Genomic DNA, 18627 nt, shown 5'->3' on the forward strand with positions numbered 1-18627 from the left:
ATTGGTGATATTATATAATAATGTCTGTGCCAACCCCAAAATGTAGCTTAGAGAACACTAACAACTCAACATGAAACACTGAGCTATACATATGTCCGCTATTGCAATGGCCATAAATATTTAAAGGAGGAATATTATGCTCCCAGGAAATGCATTGAATATGCCAGACAGCCAACAAATTGCGAAGACACATGCACAAACTATCACATTATACAACGTAATGAAACAAATGCCTATATTTTACAATGATGTTGCTAATGCAACTCCAAGGAACTCAATCAGTTGAAAATTTGTTTGCCCGTCAATAAAAAGAAGGAGGAAAATGATGCCTCAGTGTTAACACTACTAAATTACAATTGATGCTGACAGCCAAAAATTTTCATTAATTCATAAACTCAGAGGGCTGACTCAAGCCACAAAGTATAAATCACAGTAGCTGAACTGACACTGTACCTAACATGATTTGAGTGAACATCCTGTGTTCCTTTTGGATTTGCTGCTGTTTTTATCTTGGTTTTTTTAAAGTTATGTACTTGCTGATAACCCGGTGTTGCCCAGGTATTTATTTATCCCAATCCTGTACTAGACAAAATACTGGGGGGGGGCAGAGACCCCAAACATTCCCAGGGGTGTGTATGTCTCTCTCTGTGTGTGTGTCTCTGTGTGTGTGCATTCTAGCATAACTCTGGAACGCCTCCAGCAATTTCAATCAAATTTGGTACACACATTATAGGCCCACTACACCTCTGCCACTCAGCTCAGATGCCTTTCTCGTGCAGCAGGGCCAGCGAGCACCATCATCGTTGGGGCTCCCTTTCAGGCATGGCGGTACCCCCCAGCTGCTGTATGGGGACACTCTGCTGGGACTCAGGAACAGCGCTGCTCAGAAACTGGTGTGACACTGAGGCTTCCATAGCAACCAGGGGAAGCCGAACAGGCGGCGGCAGCAGCGGGTCTCGCCTTGGGCTGTGTTGCGGGCGGTGATCCCATTGGTTGGACAGCCAGTTTGGAGGAAGCTGAGCATCACTCATGGATGGGCAGATGGAGCCTGCTCAACCCATCACTGCTCTGCTGGCCAGAGAATGGGTCATCGCACAGCTCCCAGAATGGCAGCAATAGTGGCTGCTAGACTCCCTGCAGGTCTGGAGGTGAGGCTCCGCACAGCCTCGCAGATGACTACTATCTGGAAACAAATACGGTGGGGGAAAGACATACCTAACACCCCTAGGGGTGTGTGTGTGTGTGTGTATTTGGTGGCAATTAGACTTATATACTGCTTCACAATGCTTTACAGCCCTCTCTATGTGGTTTACAGAGTCAGCATATCACCCCCAACAATCTGGGTCTTCATTTTATGCACCTTGGAAGGATGGAAGGCTGAGTCAACCTTGAGCCTGGTGAAATTTGAATTGCTGAAGAACAGCCATCAATCAGCAGAAGCAGCTTGCAGTACTGCACTCTAACCACTGTGCCACCAAGGCTTTTGCTGGAGGTATTCCAGAGTTATGCTGGAATACACCCCCACACCCCTATATACTCTCTCTCTATGTGTGTGTATGTGTCTCTCTGTGTGTATATAAGTAAAAAGCTGTCCGCTCTCGGCTTGCTTGCATTTGCGGCGGGGGCCGCATGCACTAGGCACCACCGTTGGAAGCTTGTAATGGACGGTCGCGCAATAACACATGTGATCGCCCATGAGGCCTTGCGCTCAGCACAAGGCTTGCTGGGGGTCAGGTGGAGAGCCCCTTGCTTAAAAGCGATGGGGCGCTGCTTTCCGCCCTTTCCATTTTGAACTCGTCAGCCCCCATTGCAGGCAGCCGCCCGCCCTCCCCAAGATATCAGTGTGATTACTGGTCGTCTTCAGGGGCCGAGTAGGAATTTTTAGTGGCCATACTGCTGTTTAGGTTATGGCCGGGTTTTTTGCCTACTCCACACTGGGTCTGGGGATGGGAGAGGTTAGGATGTGCTTAGGATTAGTTCCTTGCAAGAAAGGGTTAATTGGCTTGAATTGTCTTGGTCACTGGGATGGCGGTATGGGGCAGAAAAAGGGGATAGCAGCAACTGTGTGATCTCCTTTAGGGCACCTTTCAGAAGGTCATGGGCTCCCCCTCACCAGAAGCTCCGGGCAGAATTTGCCTGAGCTTTGGGGAGGGGGTGCCCTTGGGGCTCATTCGCCACTAGCCCACAAATGGGGGTGAGCCTTCCCACACACCTTGGGCGTGGCAGATGGCAAGGGAAAGTCAAGACCAAGATCAAGGGCGACTTTCCCTTGTTCAGTAATTAGCCTTTGCCCTTAAGTTGCCCAAGTATGTTTGGAACGGAAGTTCTGCCCCATTGGCTTCCTCTGCAGGTCCAGATTTAAATAAATCAAGTGACCCATAAAACCCAGCTTTGTGGTCCGTGTGCTTATTCCGCATCCGACGCAAATGAATATTGCCTGAACAACCTCAGTTATCGAGGGAAAGACCAGCTTGGATAGGAATTGGATCCTTAAAGGATTAAAATGTCTAAAACTTCTATACTAAATAAAAATAAAAACTCACCTCTTAGAAATTTATTTGATCACCTTTAGATTGATTTTTGTTGTGTTCTCTGCTCACACCATGTTTGTTTATATTAGTTAATAAGGATTCTTTCAAAAATCATTATGAAAATAGAAAAAAAATACAAAAGGTCACGTCCTTAAAAGAAAAAGTTATTTAAAATTGATCGAGGAAAAAAAAAGTTTTCCATTCTAATTATGCATTCATTTCTTTTACCAGCACTGTTTTTAAAATGTCTTTTCTTCTTTCAGCAAAGGAGAAAAACACTTGTAGAGGAACAGAAGCACTGCTGTGCGTGTTACAATTAACTGATGGCCACCAAGGCTACACTCAAACTCTTATTGCTGCATTGCCTCTGAATGTATGCAGAGCAACATGTAGGCGTGCTGGGGGGGGGGCTAGGGGGTGAGAGTTCTTCCATCCACTAGGAAAAATGTAATTGCTTTTGGCAATTACCTTCCAGTTACCAAGTTAATTTACAGAAGCACCAATTAAAATGTCGACAATTATAAAATCCTATAGCAAAGTTAGGAGCAAGACCAGGAGGAAAGATCCTCAGAAACAACTATTTGTGCCAAGGTGGCACAGTGGTTAGACTACAATTCTGCTGATTGCCAAGTGACTGCAATTTGGCAGTTCAAATCTCACCAGGTTCATGGCTGACTCAGCCTTCCATCCTTCCGAAGGCTGGTAAAATGAGAACCCAGATTATTGGGGGTAATATGGTGGCTCTAAAACGTTTAGCGAGGGCTGTAAAGCACTGTGAGGTGGTATAAAAGTTCTATGTGCTATTGCTATTGTTATTTCTTCCACATGGGTCCATAACGTATTAGAAACTATAGTATGGACATACTTAATATATGAGTGGAATCTAGCTGAGCCAAATACCTCAGGTTCAATCTCAATAGTTCATTTTTCTGTCACTTTGTATTATGACGGTAACTATAAATCCATTTTGGTAAACCATCCTACAGGCAATAGACACAATTTAAAATCACAGCTTTCTTATTATGACTTAGTAATAGTGTAAACTGGTAAGTTGGCTTTATGTTTTTCTGATATTGTATTTATCTTCCCACCTTGAACTGTGACATCTGGGGTATAGAAATTTAATAATAATAATAATCCTGTTATTTTACATCTTTAAATCAGTGTGGCTCCTGATGACTGTCTGGATTAGTCCCTGCAGTTTTTTTGACAAGGTTTTTCAGAAGTGTTTGCCATTGCCTCCTTCCTAGAGCTGAGAAAGAGTGACTGGCTGGGTGGGACTAAAACTAGAACTCACGGCCTCCCAATTTCTGTCTTGGACATTAACCATTGGGCTAAACTCTCTGCTAATGTATAAAACTGAGAAAAAAATTGTTCTGCTAGGTAAACTTTTATATAGTCCATTGTTTTAGACTTTTTCAAAGGAGAAAGATTATTTATTTATTTATTTATTTATTTTATTCATTCATTCATTCATTCATTCATTCATTCATTTATTTATTTATTTATTTATTTGATTTCTGTGGTGCCCCTCTTCGAAAAGATACCTCTGCCACCTTCTTCTTCATCATGGTATGGTGAAGGGTTTTAGCCCTTATTAGGTAATGTGTATTCCCTTTTGCCCAAGTGAATTATTTTACATTTGGAAACATTAAACTTCAGTTTCCATTGCTTTGGCCACTTATCTAGTAAAGCTAAATCATTTGCCATATTACAGATGCTTCCAGGAATATCAACCCTATTGCACACTTTAGCATAATCGGCAAATAGGCAAACCTTCCCTACCAAATGTTGTGGTTGGCTCTGGGCCAGCTCCTGCCCCAAGGACTGTGGGGGTGGATGTGGGTGAACAAAATATATAACTGTTCCAAAATGGACAAACTGATGATTGAATTAAGGGGCCAAAAAGATTCTGAGTATTACGAAATATGGGCCCAATGGCATAGATGCATTGAGTTAAGAAACAGAAATAAAAAGATCACAAAAGATACATAAACATTAGTAAAACAAAGAATATAAATATGTATAATATGAACGGTTTGAATAGGGATTTTGTGATTGTATGAATTAATATGAATATTACTGTAATTAATTAATATGTATATTATTATAGGAATTAATGAAATATCTGATGTAGCAATGCAGAAATAATGAATGCTTGCTGATATTACAATTTCTTTTGGGGGGGGTTGTCCTTTTTTAATTTATTTTTTTCATTGTTGTTTTCTTGTTTGTTTTAAAATATATTTGAAAAATAATAAAACTTTTTCAAAAAATTAAAATTAAAAAAAGAAAACATTGGTTTAAGCAATCTTATTTTTCTTTCACATAACAGATAGTCACTAAAACACCAGTAGAAGATTTTCAGCTATTTCAGATACATTTGCACGAGGTTTTTCAAGCATGCAACAGGTTTTTTAAAGAAAAGAGATTTCATGGTTTATTTCTATATATCTGTTGGAATAGACTAACAACAACAAAAGCCACCTAAAAAACAGAACAGCAAAGAAAAGAGTGTGATGTTCTTACTAAGACAGCTTAGCTTTTGATGTTTGTCACCTCTGCTGTGGTGTGAGACTCCGTCCCCAAACACTGAGGCACAGTTACAGCACAAGAGGATTAAGACCTGTGTGAACTTTCCCTTATCTCATCTCAACACAAGTTGATGTATGTTTATAAGTGACTCAGGGCAAATGGAATGAGTCAATTTTCATAGAAGCATCATCTAAGATTCCTTGTTTAACTTCTCAGCAGAATTTACATCCCTGGGCTTTCTTGATAGTCTTCTAGTTCAAGTAATGCCCAACATTACTTAGCTTATAATCAATCCTATGAAGGTCAGTGGAGTTGCTTCGGAGTAAGTCTAGGATTACTTAACGGAGGACTATAAGGCTGACTGATTTCCATACCTGCAATCTCCTGCAGCTACTTTTAGCTCTGAGATATCTTATGCCCGTGATGACAAACCTATGGCACATGTGCCACAGGTGGCACATGGAGTCATATCTGTCAGCATGGGAGCCATTGCCATAGCTCAGCTCCAGCGTACATCTGCGTACTGGCCATCTGATTTTTAGCTTATGCAGGGTATTTTTGGCCTCTAGGGGGCGTTAGAGAGGGAGGCCCATGGGTGGGCTACTACCCAGACAGGGAGGAACGCAGTGGAGTATCAAAAATGGAGCTCCACCACAGAGCACCCAATTTGCACTGAATGATGTTGAAAGAAATTGCAGGCCGTCCTGCATAAGCCACAGCCACAGTGTGATAGTAAAAATTTTGGTAGCCATTTTCCCCCACCCCAGGCTCAAACAAAGCGTCTGGAGTCTGGGGAGAATAAACAACTTGCCTACTGGGAAGTGGGCTGTTTCTGACCTCCAGAGCGCCTCTGGAGGTCAGAAACAGGAGGGCATTTTTGCCCTCCTCAGGCTGTAGGGAAGCCTCCGGAACCTCGGGAAGGCTGAAAATCAGCCTACTGGGCCCACCCAAAGTCAAAAAATAGGGTAACGGGTGGGTTGTGCACCCATGCATGGAGTGGGACAGGATGGGGGAGGTCACACACATATGCACAGATAGGTAGAGCAGAGGATGTGAATAGTCGGTGTGGCATGTCCTATACTATTACCAGTGTATCCCTTAATTCCCTCAAGTATCTTTCTGAATGACTTTAATGGTTGTTGCTGATATCCTATGTTAACCTTTCAAGTAACTTTCTGATTCTGTACTGTGAAGATGTACACCATTTCAAATGTTATTCACTGTTAACTGTATTTGCATATTCTAAATCCCAAGATAATAATAATAGGAGGAAATCCCATTTGTCATTGGGCATCTCTCTCTCTCTCCCATGCTGATTTGTGAATTTCTTTCCTGACAGATCATCAGAAGCTAGAACGAGAGGCTCGGATCTGCCGCCTTCTGAAACATCCTAACATAGGTAGGAAAAAACTCTCTATTCTTTCCAAGGGATTGTGCATGCTTCTGTTACACCTTTCTTTCATTTCTGGTAAATAATGGGAACCCAATATATACCACTCATACTGTATATTTCAAAGGCAAATATTAACTGGTTCTGTTTGTTCATTCAGTAGTTTCCATTTACTCTCATGGAGTTATACATTAACTTATACATTTAATTATACATTTAAACTTAATATTAACCGCTCCAAACTTGACTGTAAAAAATATGACTTCAGTAACCGAGTTGTCGAAGCGTGGAACTCATTACCGGACTCCATAGTGTCATCCACAAACCCCCAACACTTTACCCTTAGATTATCTATGGTTGACCTTTCCAGATTCCTAAGAGGTCATTAAGGGGCGTGTACAAGTGCACTAGAGTGCCTTCCGTCCCCTGTCCTATTGCTCTCCTATATCTCTTATACCTTTCTTCTATTCCTATATCTCTTCTTCTATTCTTTCATTGATCTGTTCTATTACTATATCTTCTTTTCTATTCTTTCATAGATATATTTTACTATGAGTATCTCCTCTATAACCTTCATCATGAATTTTACTATGTGTATATATATATATGGTGATTCGACACAAAAATATGTAACCCTTCCCTGGTGCAAAGCTGAAGGGATTGGATACAGTAGCCTAGAAGATAATTCTCTGCCTTACAAGGCAAAGGTTGCAGGTTCAAATCCCAGTGGGTATGGCTAGCTGATGAGGCCAAAATAAGGCCGAAATAGATCTATTCTAGTCTCCCTTAATTTTCAAATTCAGCAAAAAAAACCAAAACAAAACATGTGACATATATATGTGTGTGTGTGTGTGTGTGTGTGTGTGTTTTCGTAGATTTTTACGGATATATGTATGTAGATTGTTCTGAGTTCGGGTTTTGCCCCATGTAATATTTTGAGTGTCTATGCGACGTTTCGGTGAAATCACATTCACCATCATCAGGCTGAAGTTATAAGCTTCGTGCTGCTTAATTTTAAAATTCCAGCTAAAAAAACATTTGACATATATATATATATATATATACATATATATACATATATATACATACACATACATACCCACTAAAACTCTCATTGTGTATTGGACAAAATAAATAAATAAATAAATAAATTAAATAAATTAGATCTTCTCTGACAGCCTTTCCCAATTTATTGTACCCTGGGATCTTTTGAGTTATAATTCCCATCGTTCTTAACCATGCTGACCTAGGACTATTTCCAAATTTGCAAATGTGTGTTCAATTAATCAGATAATGTGCTGTTAAAGAGAGATCATTAACATAAAAATATATTCAGCAAGAATTTTACAGTGCTCTTTAGTGCTAGTGTTGTCTCATTCCTTCTCCTTTAATTGTTTTTCTCATAAAAATATGTTTGAGAGTGCTTTTCCATATGTATTAACCCCCTCCTTGTTTTCAGTTTCCTCTGCAAACACCCACACACACATTCTTTTTCTTTTAGTGTTTTGTAATAGAAGGAAGGGAATAGGCCACAATTTGCAATCTAAAATGATTACAACTCAGATCCAGGTTTATCAAATATTAGCTTTGGTTTGAAGAGTCTTGACAGGTTCTTCCCAATGGACTTTTTCATCATTAACTTGTCCAGATTATCAACTGACCTGTGATAGTAGCCTTAATGCAAATGTTAATTGCCTCTGTGATAGTAGCCTGCCTCTAAATCTTTCTTTTATTGAAGTTTATGCATATAAAAATGCGAGTGGCAGGTATAGTTATAGATGAAGAAACGATAGACATCACCATCTCTGGAACATTTTAAAAAAATTAATATACTAAGCTTTCATCATCCCCTGTTGACATTGTCAAAGTGTAAAATCCCCATTGAATATGCACAATGGGAAAAGAAACAACCAAAATTACATCGCCATCAGTCAGCATGACTAAGGCAAAAACAACAAAGCCAATTACAAGAGGGAGGAAAGGGTATGGGCCTATGATGTGTGCAATGACTCAATCGATTGGAATTGCATAAAAGCAAGCATCTCTTCAATGGAGATCTCACACCTTGACAATGTCATCAGGGGCTGACGAAAGCTTAGTATATTATTTTTTTAATGTTCTGGAAATCGTGATGTCTATTGCCTATCTATCTATCTATCTATCTATCTATCTATCTATCTATCTATCTATCTATCCATCCACACACAAAAACACATACATGAGATGGGATTTAGTAGCAAGGTGGGCTATTTCCTGTTGCCTCAATTCTACACATCTGATTTGGGGACAATAACCCATATAGGCCAAACTAGACCAAATGGACATTCCGGTTCTTGAATTTCCCTTCCCCCCCCAATGTATTTACTCCATGGGTGGGGGAGCAACCTACAATCCTCAGTTGGCACGTGGCTCTTGACCAAAGTGTATGCTTCCTCAAAGGAATTTACAAGGCCTTTTCAAGCAAGCTATTTAGATCTCAAGTAAGATGGTCCCACACTTGGCAAATTGATGAATGGAGGGTAAATGAAAGAAAAACAGAGCATTTGTGAGAGGAAAGGGGGAAGAAGAGAGAAAAGGAAAGATAGATTTCCAAGAAAGATATGACTTAAGGAAAAGAGACAGTGGGTGACTCCTTTTGTACCTGACCCTGCTGACTGTTTGCTTTAGCCTGCCCCAACTGACCTGCATCCCACACAACACTTATCTAAGTAATATACTGCTCAAAAAAAGTAAAGGGAACACCCAAATAACACATGCTAAATCTGAATGAATGAAATATTCTCATTGAGTACTTTGTTCTGTACAAAGTTGAATGTGCACAACAGCATGTGAAACTGATTGTCAATCAGTGTTGCTTCCTAAGTGGACAGTTTGATTTCACAGACGTTTGATTTACTTGGAGTTATATTGTGTTAAGTGTTCCCTTTATCTTTTGAGCAGTGTACATTCCCTCTACTTAACAGAAAGAAATTTGCAAGAGGGTGTACGGATTGGCACATTATGTCATGGTTTGTTTAACCATGATGTGTTGACTCACACTTGGCTGGGATTACATAACACCCAGGAGCCATGGTTTATAAACAACAGTGGCTGAATTTATATAGCAGCAGCAATCTCTTTTATTGCAATTCTATTTTTCAATGCTGGGAGAATTGTGGCTGTTTTAAAGGCACCAGGTCTTGCCAAGCAAAAAACGATGGCAGCTCGACTGTCCTGAGTGGGGTTGCTATGCAACTCTCCCCCTTTCCATTTCTTTGGCCTGTGCCTGTAGTTACCGGAACAGCACCGGAGTGGAATCTGACTGCTTTGCAAGTGAAAAAAGATGACAGGAATACTCCAAAGTCAAGTTGGAGAAGGGCATTGATTGGTAAAAGAATAAAAAGGAGAGATTCAACTTTTAAGATTTTTTCCTTGCATCCTTTAGTGTTGCTCTAATGGCCTGAAAAGGCTTGCAGGTTTGGTCTTGTGCCTCGAAAGCATAAAGTAGCTTTTCATGCAAGAAGAAAAGCACAATTCATCTACTAATGTCTTCAGGTCAAACCCATATGAGGGTCTGAGGGAAGAAAAGGGCAGCCATGTTTCCTGTCCCCTTGGTCTCCTTGCTCTCCAGAGCTCTTCCAACTCTTGTAGAATAAATGTCCTTGATTTGAAGGACTAGCTGGAATCAAAAAGGGGCTTTCCTAGAATGGATGAAAGAAAGTTCATGCAGAACCGACCCTGCTAGTCCCCTCATGTGTGCTCTGCCTGTAACACATGTCCCTACGCTGCCATGTTTCCTCCCTCCTTATTCTCTTCACACATGCCCACGTCCATGCACACCCCTGTGGCCTCTGATTTATAAATGATTCAGATCCTAAAGAGCCTGTCAGCTTGAATCTGTCTTGGGCAAATGCCAGCGGAGCAGAATCAGGTCTTTTCCCATCAAATGGAATCACAGACGGACGATTGCTGGACCAAAAGCTGCTATGGCAACAGAGGCCTGTCTTTTTTCTTCTCCCTTTCTTTCCCTTGCCCCAATGACAGGAATGTTTTCTCAGATAAATAAAAATGGGGAGATAAATAATCATATGTGGAGAATGGAGGGGAAGGAAGAGGTTAATAGCTCCGGGTACAAGTGTAGGATCTGGATCTCCAAAATAAAAGAAAGCCAACAATTACTTCAAAAACTCCCTCTGTCTGTGTATATATATATATATATATATATATATATATATATATATATATATATATGTATGTGTGTGAACATTTTTTCACTGCTGTTTTCAAGTGACAAATCTGAGCAAAAATGGAAGAGAGACATTGACAAGGAAAACAAATAATTCTAATGGAAAGTACAGTAATTCAATAAGGAGGGCACCACAGGCTTTCTGAATGCTTGCGGGTAATTAGAATTAATTTAAAACAGATTTAAAAAATCACAGCAAGACAATGTGCTTAATGAAAAAATAAACAGCATAAACCATAATAATATCTTGGCTCCATCTGGCACTAAGTTCAGATCTTTGCCAGGCTATTTTAGTTTCTTGAGTACGTGTTATACTTCCAGGTTGTTGCTTTTTAAGGCTTTCACCTATTTTTACCAGCTGTTTGTTTAAAGTAGCTTAGCACACTGAAGCCAAACTTATATCAAACTTGGTTTTGTTATATCCTTCAGAAGTTAAAAAAAAAACCCACTAAATTCTTCAGAACAAATCTTGACTGCTCATAAGGGTTTCGAAAAAAGGTCTCACTTCTAATAGAACCACTCATGGGGTCTACGCCAGGGGTGAAATTCAGCAGGTTCTGACAGGTTCTGGAGAACCGGTAGCAGAAATTTTGAGTAGTTTGGAGAACTAGCAAATACTTCTGTCTGGCCCCAGAATGGGGTGAGAATGGAAATTTTGCAATATCCTTCCTCCAGGAATGGGATGGCAATAGAAATTTTGCAGCATCCTTCCCCTGCCATGGCTATGAAGCCAGGGCCACACAACTGGTAGGGAAAATTTTTGAATTTCACGCCTCGTCTACACACAAATGATATTTTTATTATTTATCATTTCATATGTGGCATAATTGACCATGAATATAACCATCCATACCTTGCCTTCTTATCTTCACCTCTTTATTTTCAAACTTGAACTTGATCGATGCTGATAAATCTGTGAGACAAGTCAATGTTATTATTACCAATTAACATTATAAAATAATGACAGTATAACTATTATTTTTTATTGGTCTTTTCTTGTTAACTATTCTCACCTAGCTTCTCCTGGCAGCATAGAATAAAAACATGCATTAAACTGATGGTGATAATGATGATGATGAGGAGGAGGATGCTTTCTCTTTTGAATTTGGAGAGATAAAGTTCATCTGAAGACGTTTTCAGATGAAATTCATTGGAGATGTTTTAATGCATCACTTCCAACATCCATCATTTCATTTTGATCACCATCTCTTCTTGACTAGCTTCAATCACTGTTTTCCTCACTATCTGTGTATGAAGGGTATAGGAAAGCAACAAATTTATTTTTCCAGCTGATACCAGTTATATTGTGCAATATAAAGTCTCAACTGCTGAAAGTCAGTGGCATAGGAATCCAGTGGAAAAAAATATCAATGAGGGATGTATCAAGAGGTGAAAAGACAATGGATGACTGTAACCAATTGTGACTTCCATTTATTGAAATGTTTATTGTACAGCTTTACATCTGTGTGCATGTACTCATCTTCACAGACATACATACATATATACAATTGTACAATAAACATATTATGTGTTTTATAAATTTTATAAAAGAATTTGATAAAAGAATTTAATGAAAATAATGTGTATGGTTTCTTTTTTTGTGCATTTAATTAATTTTTTTTTTTAAAAAAAATAGGAGTTCAAAAGATAGGATAAATTATAACTTTAAAAATCTCTTCATTCCCCCAAATGTGCTTTCTCTGGGGGATTTCCCAAAATAAGATTAAGCATGGGATAATACTGTAGCCATGCATTCTGTAGTCCATAGGGGATGAAATAATTAACAATGCTGATGTTGCAATATATCTAGCAGATATTTTAGCTTCCCCTAAGAGAATTTAATAGTTCGCCACTCTAGTGAGAAGCATCTTGGAGATTCAGTTGGTTCCTCTCCATATTTTTATCCTCAGCAGTCATAGAAAGTGTTTTCCTTTTTATGAACCGAAATCAAAATATGTTAACTAGTGTTACATACAACGACAAGATCATATAACAGGCTGCTTTTTCTAGGGTGGCCAATTTCCAAAGGCAATGAAATTCTACAACTTTATTTATTGATTAAAAGGATACATTTATTGTGTTGTACACAAAAGAGTGAGTGGCTCTGCTCATTGTTGTTTTGTATCATCCTCATTTTTTTTTCTGGGCATTTTCTCTTAATTGTTAAAACTGCTTTATCTCCAAGCACTTTCATCCTTTCTTTTGTGAAATGACACATTATTTTTATTTCCTCTTTTGTTTAGGTGATCAGAAACAATGGGGTAAAACAATTCTCCTATATCCTTAACAGTTTTTGTTGCAAAGATGTAGCTTCCCATGATGTGCAGATGTGATGGGTTGCTCCTGGTTTGACCCTGTTCAGAGAACTGGTACAAGCAGTAGTGGGAGGCTCTGACCACCCACCAGGGACGCTTTGCCCTAGTGCATGCACGGACCCGTAGTGACAGGATTTAGAATCCACTCTTGTGTCCAGAGCCATAAGCAAGTCAAACAGATCTAAACATAGCTGGTTACATAGTACTGTTTTATAAATTCCTATATTAGAAAAAAGCAGGGTAGATTACAACACATGCAGATGGAGTAACAGTTGGTTGACCGACCGCACCCAACGAGTTGTCCTCAACGGTTCCAAATCCACATGGAAGAAAGTAGGCAGCGGGGTACCACAGGGTTCTGTCCTGGGCCCTGTGCTCTTCAACATTTTCATCAATGAACTGGTCGAGGGAATAGAAGGGCAACTAATCAAATTTGCAGACGACACCAAGCTGGAGGGGTTAGCCAACCCCCTTGAAGACACGCTCAAATTACAGAAAGACCTGGACACACTAACACAGTGGGCCCACACCAACAAAATGTCCTTCACCTAGGAAAAAAAAAAACTGGACACACATACAGCCTGGGAGAAACCCCTCTCAGCAGTAGCGGCGGCGAAAGAGATCTCAGAGTCTTGGTGGATAATCGACTAAACATGAGCCAACAATGTGCAGTAGCAGCCAAAAAAGCCAATGCAATCCTAAGCTGCATCAACAGGGGAATACACTCCAAGACCAGGGCAGTCTTAATACCACTCTACTATGCCCTGGCCAGACCACACCTGGAGTACTGTGTTCAGTTCTGGTCACCACACTTCAAAAAAGACATTGAAACTCTGCAGAAAAGAGAAACCAAAATGATCAGGGGTCTAGAAACCAAGACTTACGAAAAGAGACTGCCGGAACTGGGCATGGATAGCCTAGAGAAAAGGAGGGCCAGAGTGGACATGATAGCAGTGTACAGGTATACAAGGGGTTGCCACAAAGAGGAGGGGATCACTTTATTCTCCAGGGCACCGGAGGGCTGGACGAGGAACAATGGCTGGAAGTTGACCAAGGAGAAATTCAACCTGGAAATAAGGAAGAACTTCCTGATGGTCAGAACGATCAACCAGTGGAACAACCTACCAGCGGAAGTTGTGAACTCCAATACTCTAGACATTTTTAAGAGGAAATTGGACTGCCATTTGGCTAGGATGCTATAGGGTTCCTGCTTAGGCAGGGGGTTGGACCTGATGAGCCACATGGTCCCTTCCAACTCTAACAATAAATAAAATAAATAAATAAATAAATGCCCTGTGAGCCCATGCTACTGGGATAATTCAGTATGCAATGGTTTAAATACTTTATAATGCTTTGGTAAGACCACACTTGAAATATTGCATCCAGTTTGGGTCACCATAATATAAAAAAGATATTGAGACTCTAGAAAGAGTGCAGAGAAGAGCAACAAAGATGATTAGTATTCTGCCGGCATGTGCCAACCACCCTTAATTACAGGTTAATTAGTCCAAGAAGACACACACACACGATAGAAGGCAAATAAATATTCTGTATTAACAGAAGAGAAGAAAAAACTCCCTTTTAAACTTCAAAGGGATTTCTTGTAGCAACAAGGCACAGTTGAAATACAATACAAGAACAAATCCAGTAATAAATCCAATTACTAACTCAGTAACTGTGAAATTGAGTCACAGCTACTGTTGTCCAAACAGTGATAAACACTCACAATAAATTATACTCCAGAGTCCGGGAATTCAAACAAAGTCTTGAATATAATCAGGAAACAGCAAGTCATGATCTTGACGAACTACGATCAGATAATCTTCCACAACGGCCAAGCCAGCACGTTGCTCTTTTATCAGCAGCTCTAATTACTGGAGCCCCACCCAACCACAGGTGGCCTCTCTTATCTCCTGTAATATGTCTTAAGTTGTTCTCTCCTATGCATAGCTCTACGCATGCGTGGGTCTGTCATACGTTCCTCATCTGAATCCAACGAATCCAACGAAGATAAGGAAGATTGATCTCCTCCTGGGCTGTCAGCCAAGCCCCCCTCTTCCATCACACCCACACTTCCTTCGTCATCGGATACTTTACTAGTTGACTCTATCGGGAGCAAAACAGGCCTGTGACATGTGGATGTTTTCCCCACATCCACCTTGGGACAGGAGCTGGGCCAGAGCTAATGACAACAATTAGGGGACTAGAGGCTAAAATATATGAAGAATGGTTGTGGGAATTGGGAATATCTGATCTACTTGAAAGAAGGATTAGAGGTGATATGATAGCAATGTTTCAATGAGCTGTGGTGGCACAGTGGTTAGAATACAGTACTGCAGACTAATTCTGCTGCCTGCTAGCTGCCTGCAATTTGGCAGTTCAAATCTCACCAGCTCAAAGTTGACTCAGCCTTCTGAGGTCAGTAAAATGAGGACCCAGATTGTTGGGGCAATATGATAACTCCATAAGTGGCTTACGGAGCGATGTAAAGCACTGTACAGTGGTATATTATATACATCTAAGTGCTATTGCAATATCTCAGTGCCTGCCACAAAGAAGAGTGGGTCAACCTATTCTCCAAAGCACCTGAAGGCAGGACAAAAAGTAATGGGTAGAAACTAATTAAGGAGAGAAGCAACATAGAACTAGGAAAAAAATTCCTGACAGTTTGAACAATTAATCAGTGGAACAGCTTGCCTCCAGAAGTGCTCCATCGTGGTTTTTAAGGAGAGATTGTGCCCATTTCAAAAATCTGCAGATAAAGATTCTATAGGATACCGTATATTTCACTTCATTTGCAGTTGACTTGCATACCACTTTCTTTCCCATTGTTCTGATTTGGTCAGCTGGCCAAACGATCAAGCAGGGAGTCTGCTTCTTACTTTCCTCTCCTGAAAGATCTAAATCTGGACCTAACAAAATGGCAGCACTTCTCTGTTGAGTCAGATAAGATTAGATTAACATAACAGTCTAATAGGGTTGCTATTTATACCCAGAAAGCAATTCTCCTTCCCTTTCACACCTCCACAGCCCACTGATGCTTGGTAAGTTCTTTATGACAGCAGCATAAGTGGGTTGACTATTTGACTGATGTAGAAGGATCTAGAATGTGATGCTGGAAATGCAAAGGCAGAACTGACTCTGGAAGGACTGGACTGAGATCCATGTGATTATGAAACTGATGACAAAAAAATTGCAGAGTTCTCTCTTTGGGGTTACTCAGGCCGGTTTCCTGTATCACCGTTAGCTGTCCTATGCTTTAATTTTAGCACAGCATATTATGTAAACTAAGACAATGGTGGCTTGTTCATGAAATCATGATTGAGCAGACTGTGCGAATTCCATCTTCATCTACTACTGATAATAATAATAATAATAATAATAATAATAATAATAATAATAATGAAAACTGGAGGCTGTTAGGGTCTGGATGGCTGTCAACAGGCTCAAACTCAGTACGCAGATGATACCCAGCTTTACATCTCCACCCCATGTCTAGTCAGCGAAGCAGTAGAAGTGATGTGCCGGTGCCTGGAGGCTGTTGGGGTCTGGATGGGTGTCAACAAACTCAAACTCAACCCTGATAAGACGGAATGGCTGTGGGTCTTCCCTCCCAAGGACAATTCCATCTGTCCGTCCATTACCCTGGGGGGGGGGGGAATCACTAACCCCCTCAGAGAGGGTCCGCAACTTGGGCGTCCTCCTCGATCCACAGCTCACATTAGAGAAACATCTTTCAGCTGTGGCGAGGGGGGCGTTTGCCCACGTTCGCCTGGTACACCAGTTGCGGCCCTATTTGGACTGGGAGTCACTGCTCACAGTCACTCATGCCCTCATCACCTCGAGGTTCGACTACTGTAATGCTCTCTACATGAAGAGTGTTGGAAACTTCAGATCGTGCAGAATGCAGCTGCGAGAGCAATCATGGGCTTTCCCAGCTATGCCCATGTCACATCAACACTCTGCAGTCTGCATTGGTTGCCGATCGGTTTCCAGTCACAATTCAAAGTGTTGGTTATGACCTATAAAGCCTTTCATGGCATCGGACCAGAATATCTCTGGGACCGCCTTCTGCTGCATGAAACCCAGCAACCGGTTAGGTTCCACAGAGTTGGCTTTCTCTGGGTCCCGTCAACGAAACAATGTCATCTGGCGGGACCCAGGGGAAGAGCCTTCTCTGTGGTGGCCCCGACCCTCTGGCATCAATTCCCCCAGGATATTAGGACTGCCCCCACCCTCCTTGCCTTTCGCAAACTCCTCAAAACTCACCTTTGTCATCAGGCATGGGGTAATTGATTCCCCTGGGCTGCTTCCACTTTACGCCTGGTCCGTATGAGATGTATGATTGTGTTTATATTAAGGGTTTTAAATTGTTTTAGTATTGGATTTGTATTGTTTTTTGTTGTGAGCCACTCCGAGTCCTCATAGACGGGTGGCATACAAATCTAATTAATAAATAAAATAAATAAATAAATAAATAAATAAATAAATAATAATAATAATTTATTACATTTGTATGCCGCCCCTCTCCGAAGACTCGGGTCAGCTCACAACACAATACACAATATACAAATCCAATATTAAATGCCATAAACAGTAGTGCCATCAGTATAAGACAAAACTATAGGCACAGGAAGGTTATCAAATAAAGTGTAGCAAACTTTTCACATATTGAAATAAATGACATGGCAGAGGTTACTATCTAAAGGCCTAAGAAACATTTATTTGTTTGTTTGCTTGGTTGTTTGTTTGTTTCTTTGTTTATATGCCTCTCACTCTCTTCGGAGCGGGGCGGCATACAAATCTAATAAATTATTATTATTATTATTTAAAACAGATTCAGAGCGGCTAATAGCAAAAATAAATACAACAATAATAAAAAACAGTTAAAATTTAAGAATAAAAACCAACAATACAATAAAACAGTAATGACATAAAAAACCATACATACTTGCAATCAACCTAATTAATTAATAATAACTAATAATTTAATAATAATTTATTAGATTTGTATCTCCATAGACTCGGGCCGGCTAACAACAAAATAGTGACAGTGTAACAAATCTAATATTAAAAACATTCTAAAACCCAACATTGGAACCATACCGTGCGTAAACTGTATAAGCCTGGGGGATATCTCAGTTCCCCCATGCCTGGCAACATAAGTGGGTCTTTAGTAACTTATGAAAGGCAAGGAGGGTGGGGGCGGTTGATTCCAGAGGAGTTAATTCCAGGCCTGCTGGAAAAGCCAGGTCTTAATGGCTTTCCAGAAGACTGGTAAGGTGGAGATAGTGCAGATCTCAGAGGGCAGTTTGTTCCAAAGTGTCAGAACTGCCACAGAGAAGGCTCTTCTCCGAAGCCCCGTCAATTGTTTGGTGGACAGAGCCTGGAGAAGGCCAACTCTGTGGGCCTTTACTGGCCGCAGCGAGATAAATAGTCTGGCCCTGAGCCTTTTAGGGCTTTAAAGGTAATAACCAACATCCTGAATTGCGTTCGTAGACCGACTGGCAACCAATGCAGCTCACGTAAAGTTGAAGTCATATGGGCATACCTTGGTACACCTGTTATTGCATGCGCTGCTGCATTCTGCACCAGCTGAAGTCTTCAAACACTCTTCAAGGGTAGCCCCAT

At 40.6% G+C, this 18627-nt stretch overlaps 1 protein-coding gene across 3 annotated transcripts in view; it reads left to right on the forward strand.

Annotated features, from left to right (window-relative positions):
- CAMK2A (calcium/calmodulin dependent protein kinase II alpha) overlaps nt 1–18627 on the forward strand; it is a 177991-nt gene that overhangs the window by 87956 nt on the left and 71408 nt on the right. For all 3 annotated transcript variants that reach the window (XM_070739068.1, XM_070739070.1, XM_070739071.1), the window contains exon 3: nt 6406–6465. In XM_070739068.1, the coding sequence (XP_070595169.1) occupies nt 6406–6465 (60 nt within the window). The remainder of the gene's footprint in view (nt 1–6405; nt 6466–18627) is intronic.

This window comes from Erythrolamprus reginae, chromosome 2 (assembly GCF_031021105.1).
Source record: "Erythrolamprus reginae isolate rEryReg1 chromosome 2, rEryReg1.hap1, whole genome shotgun sequence".
NCBI lineage: Eukaryota > Metazoa > Chordata > Lepidosauria > Squamata > Dipsadidae > Erythrolamprus > Erythrolamprus reginae.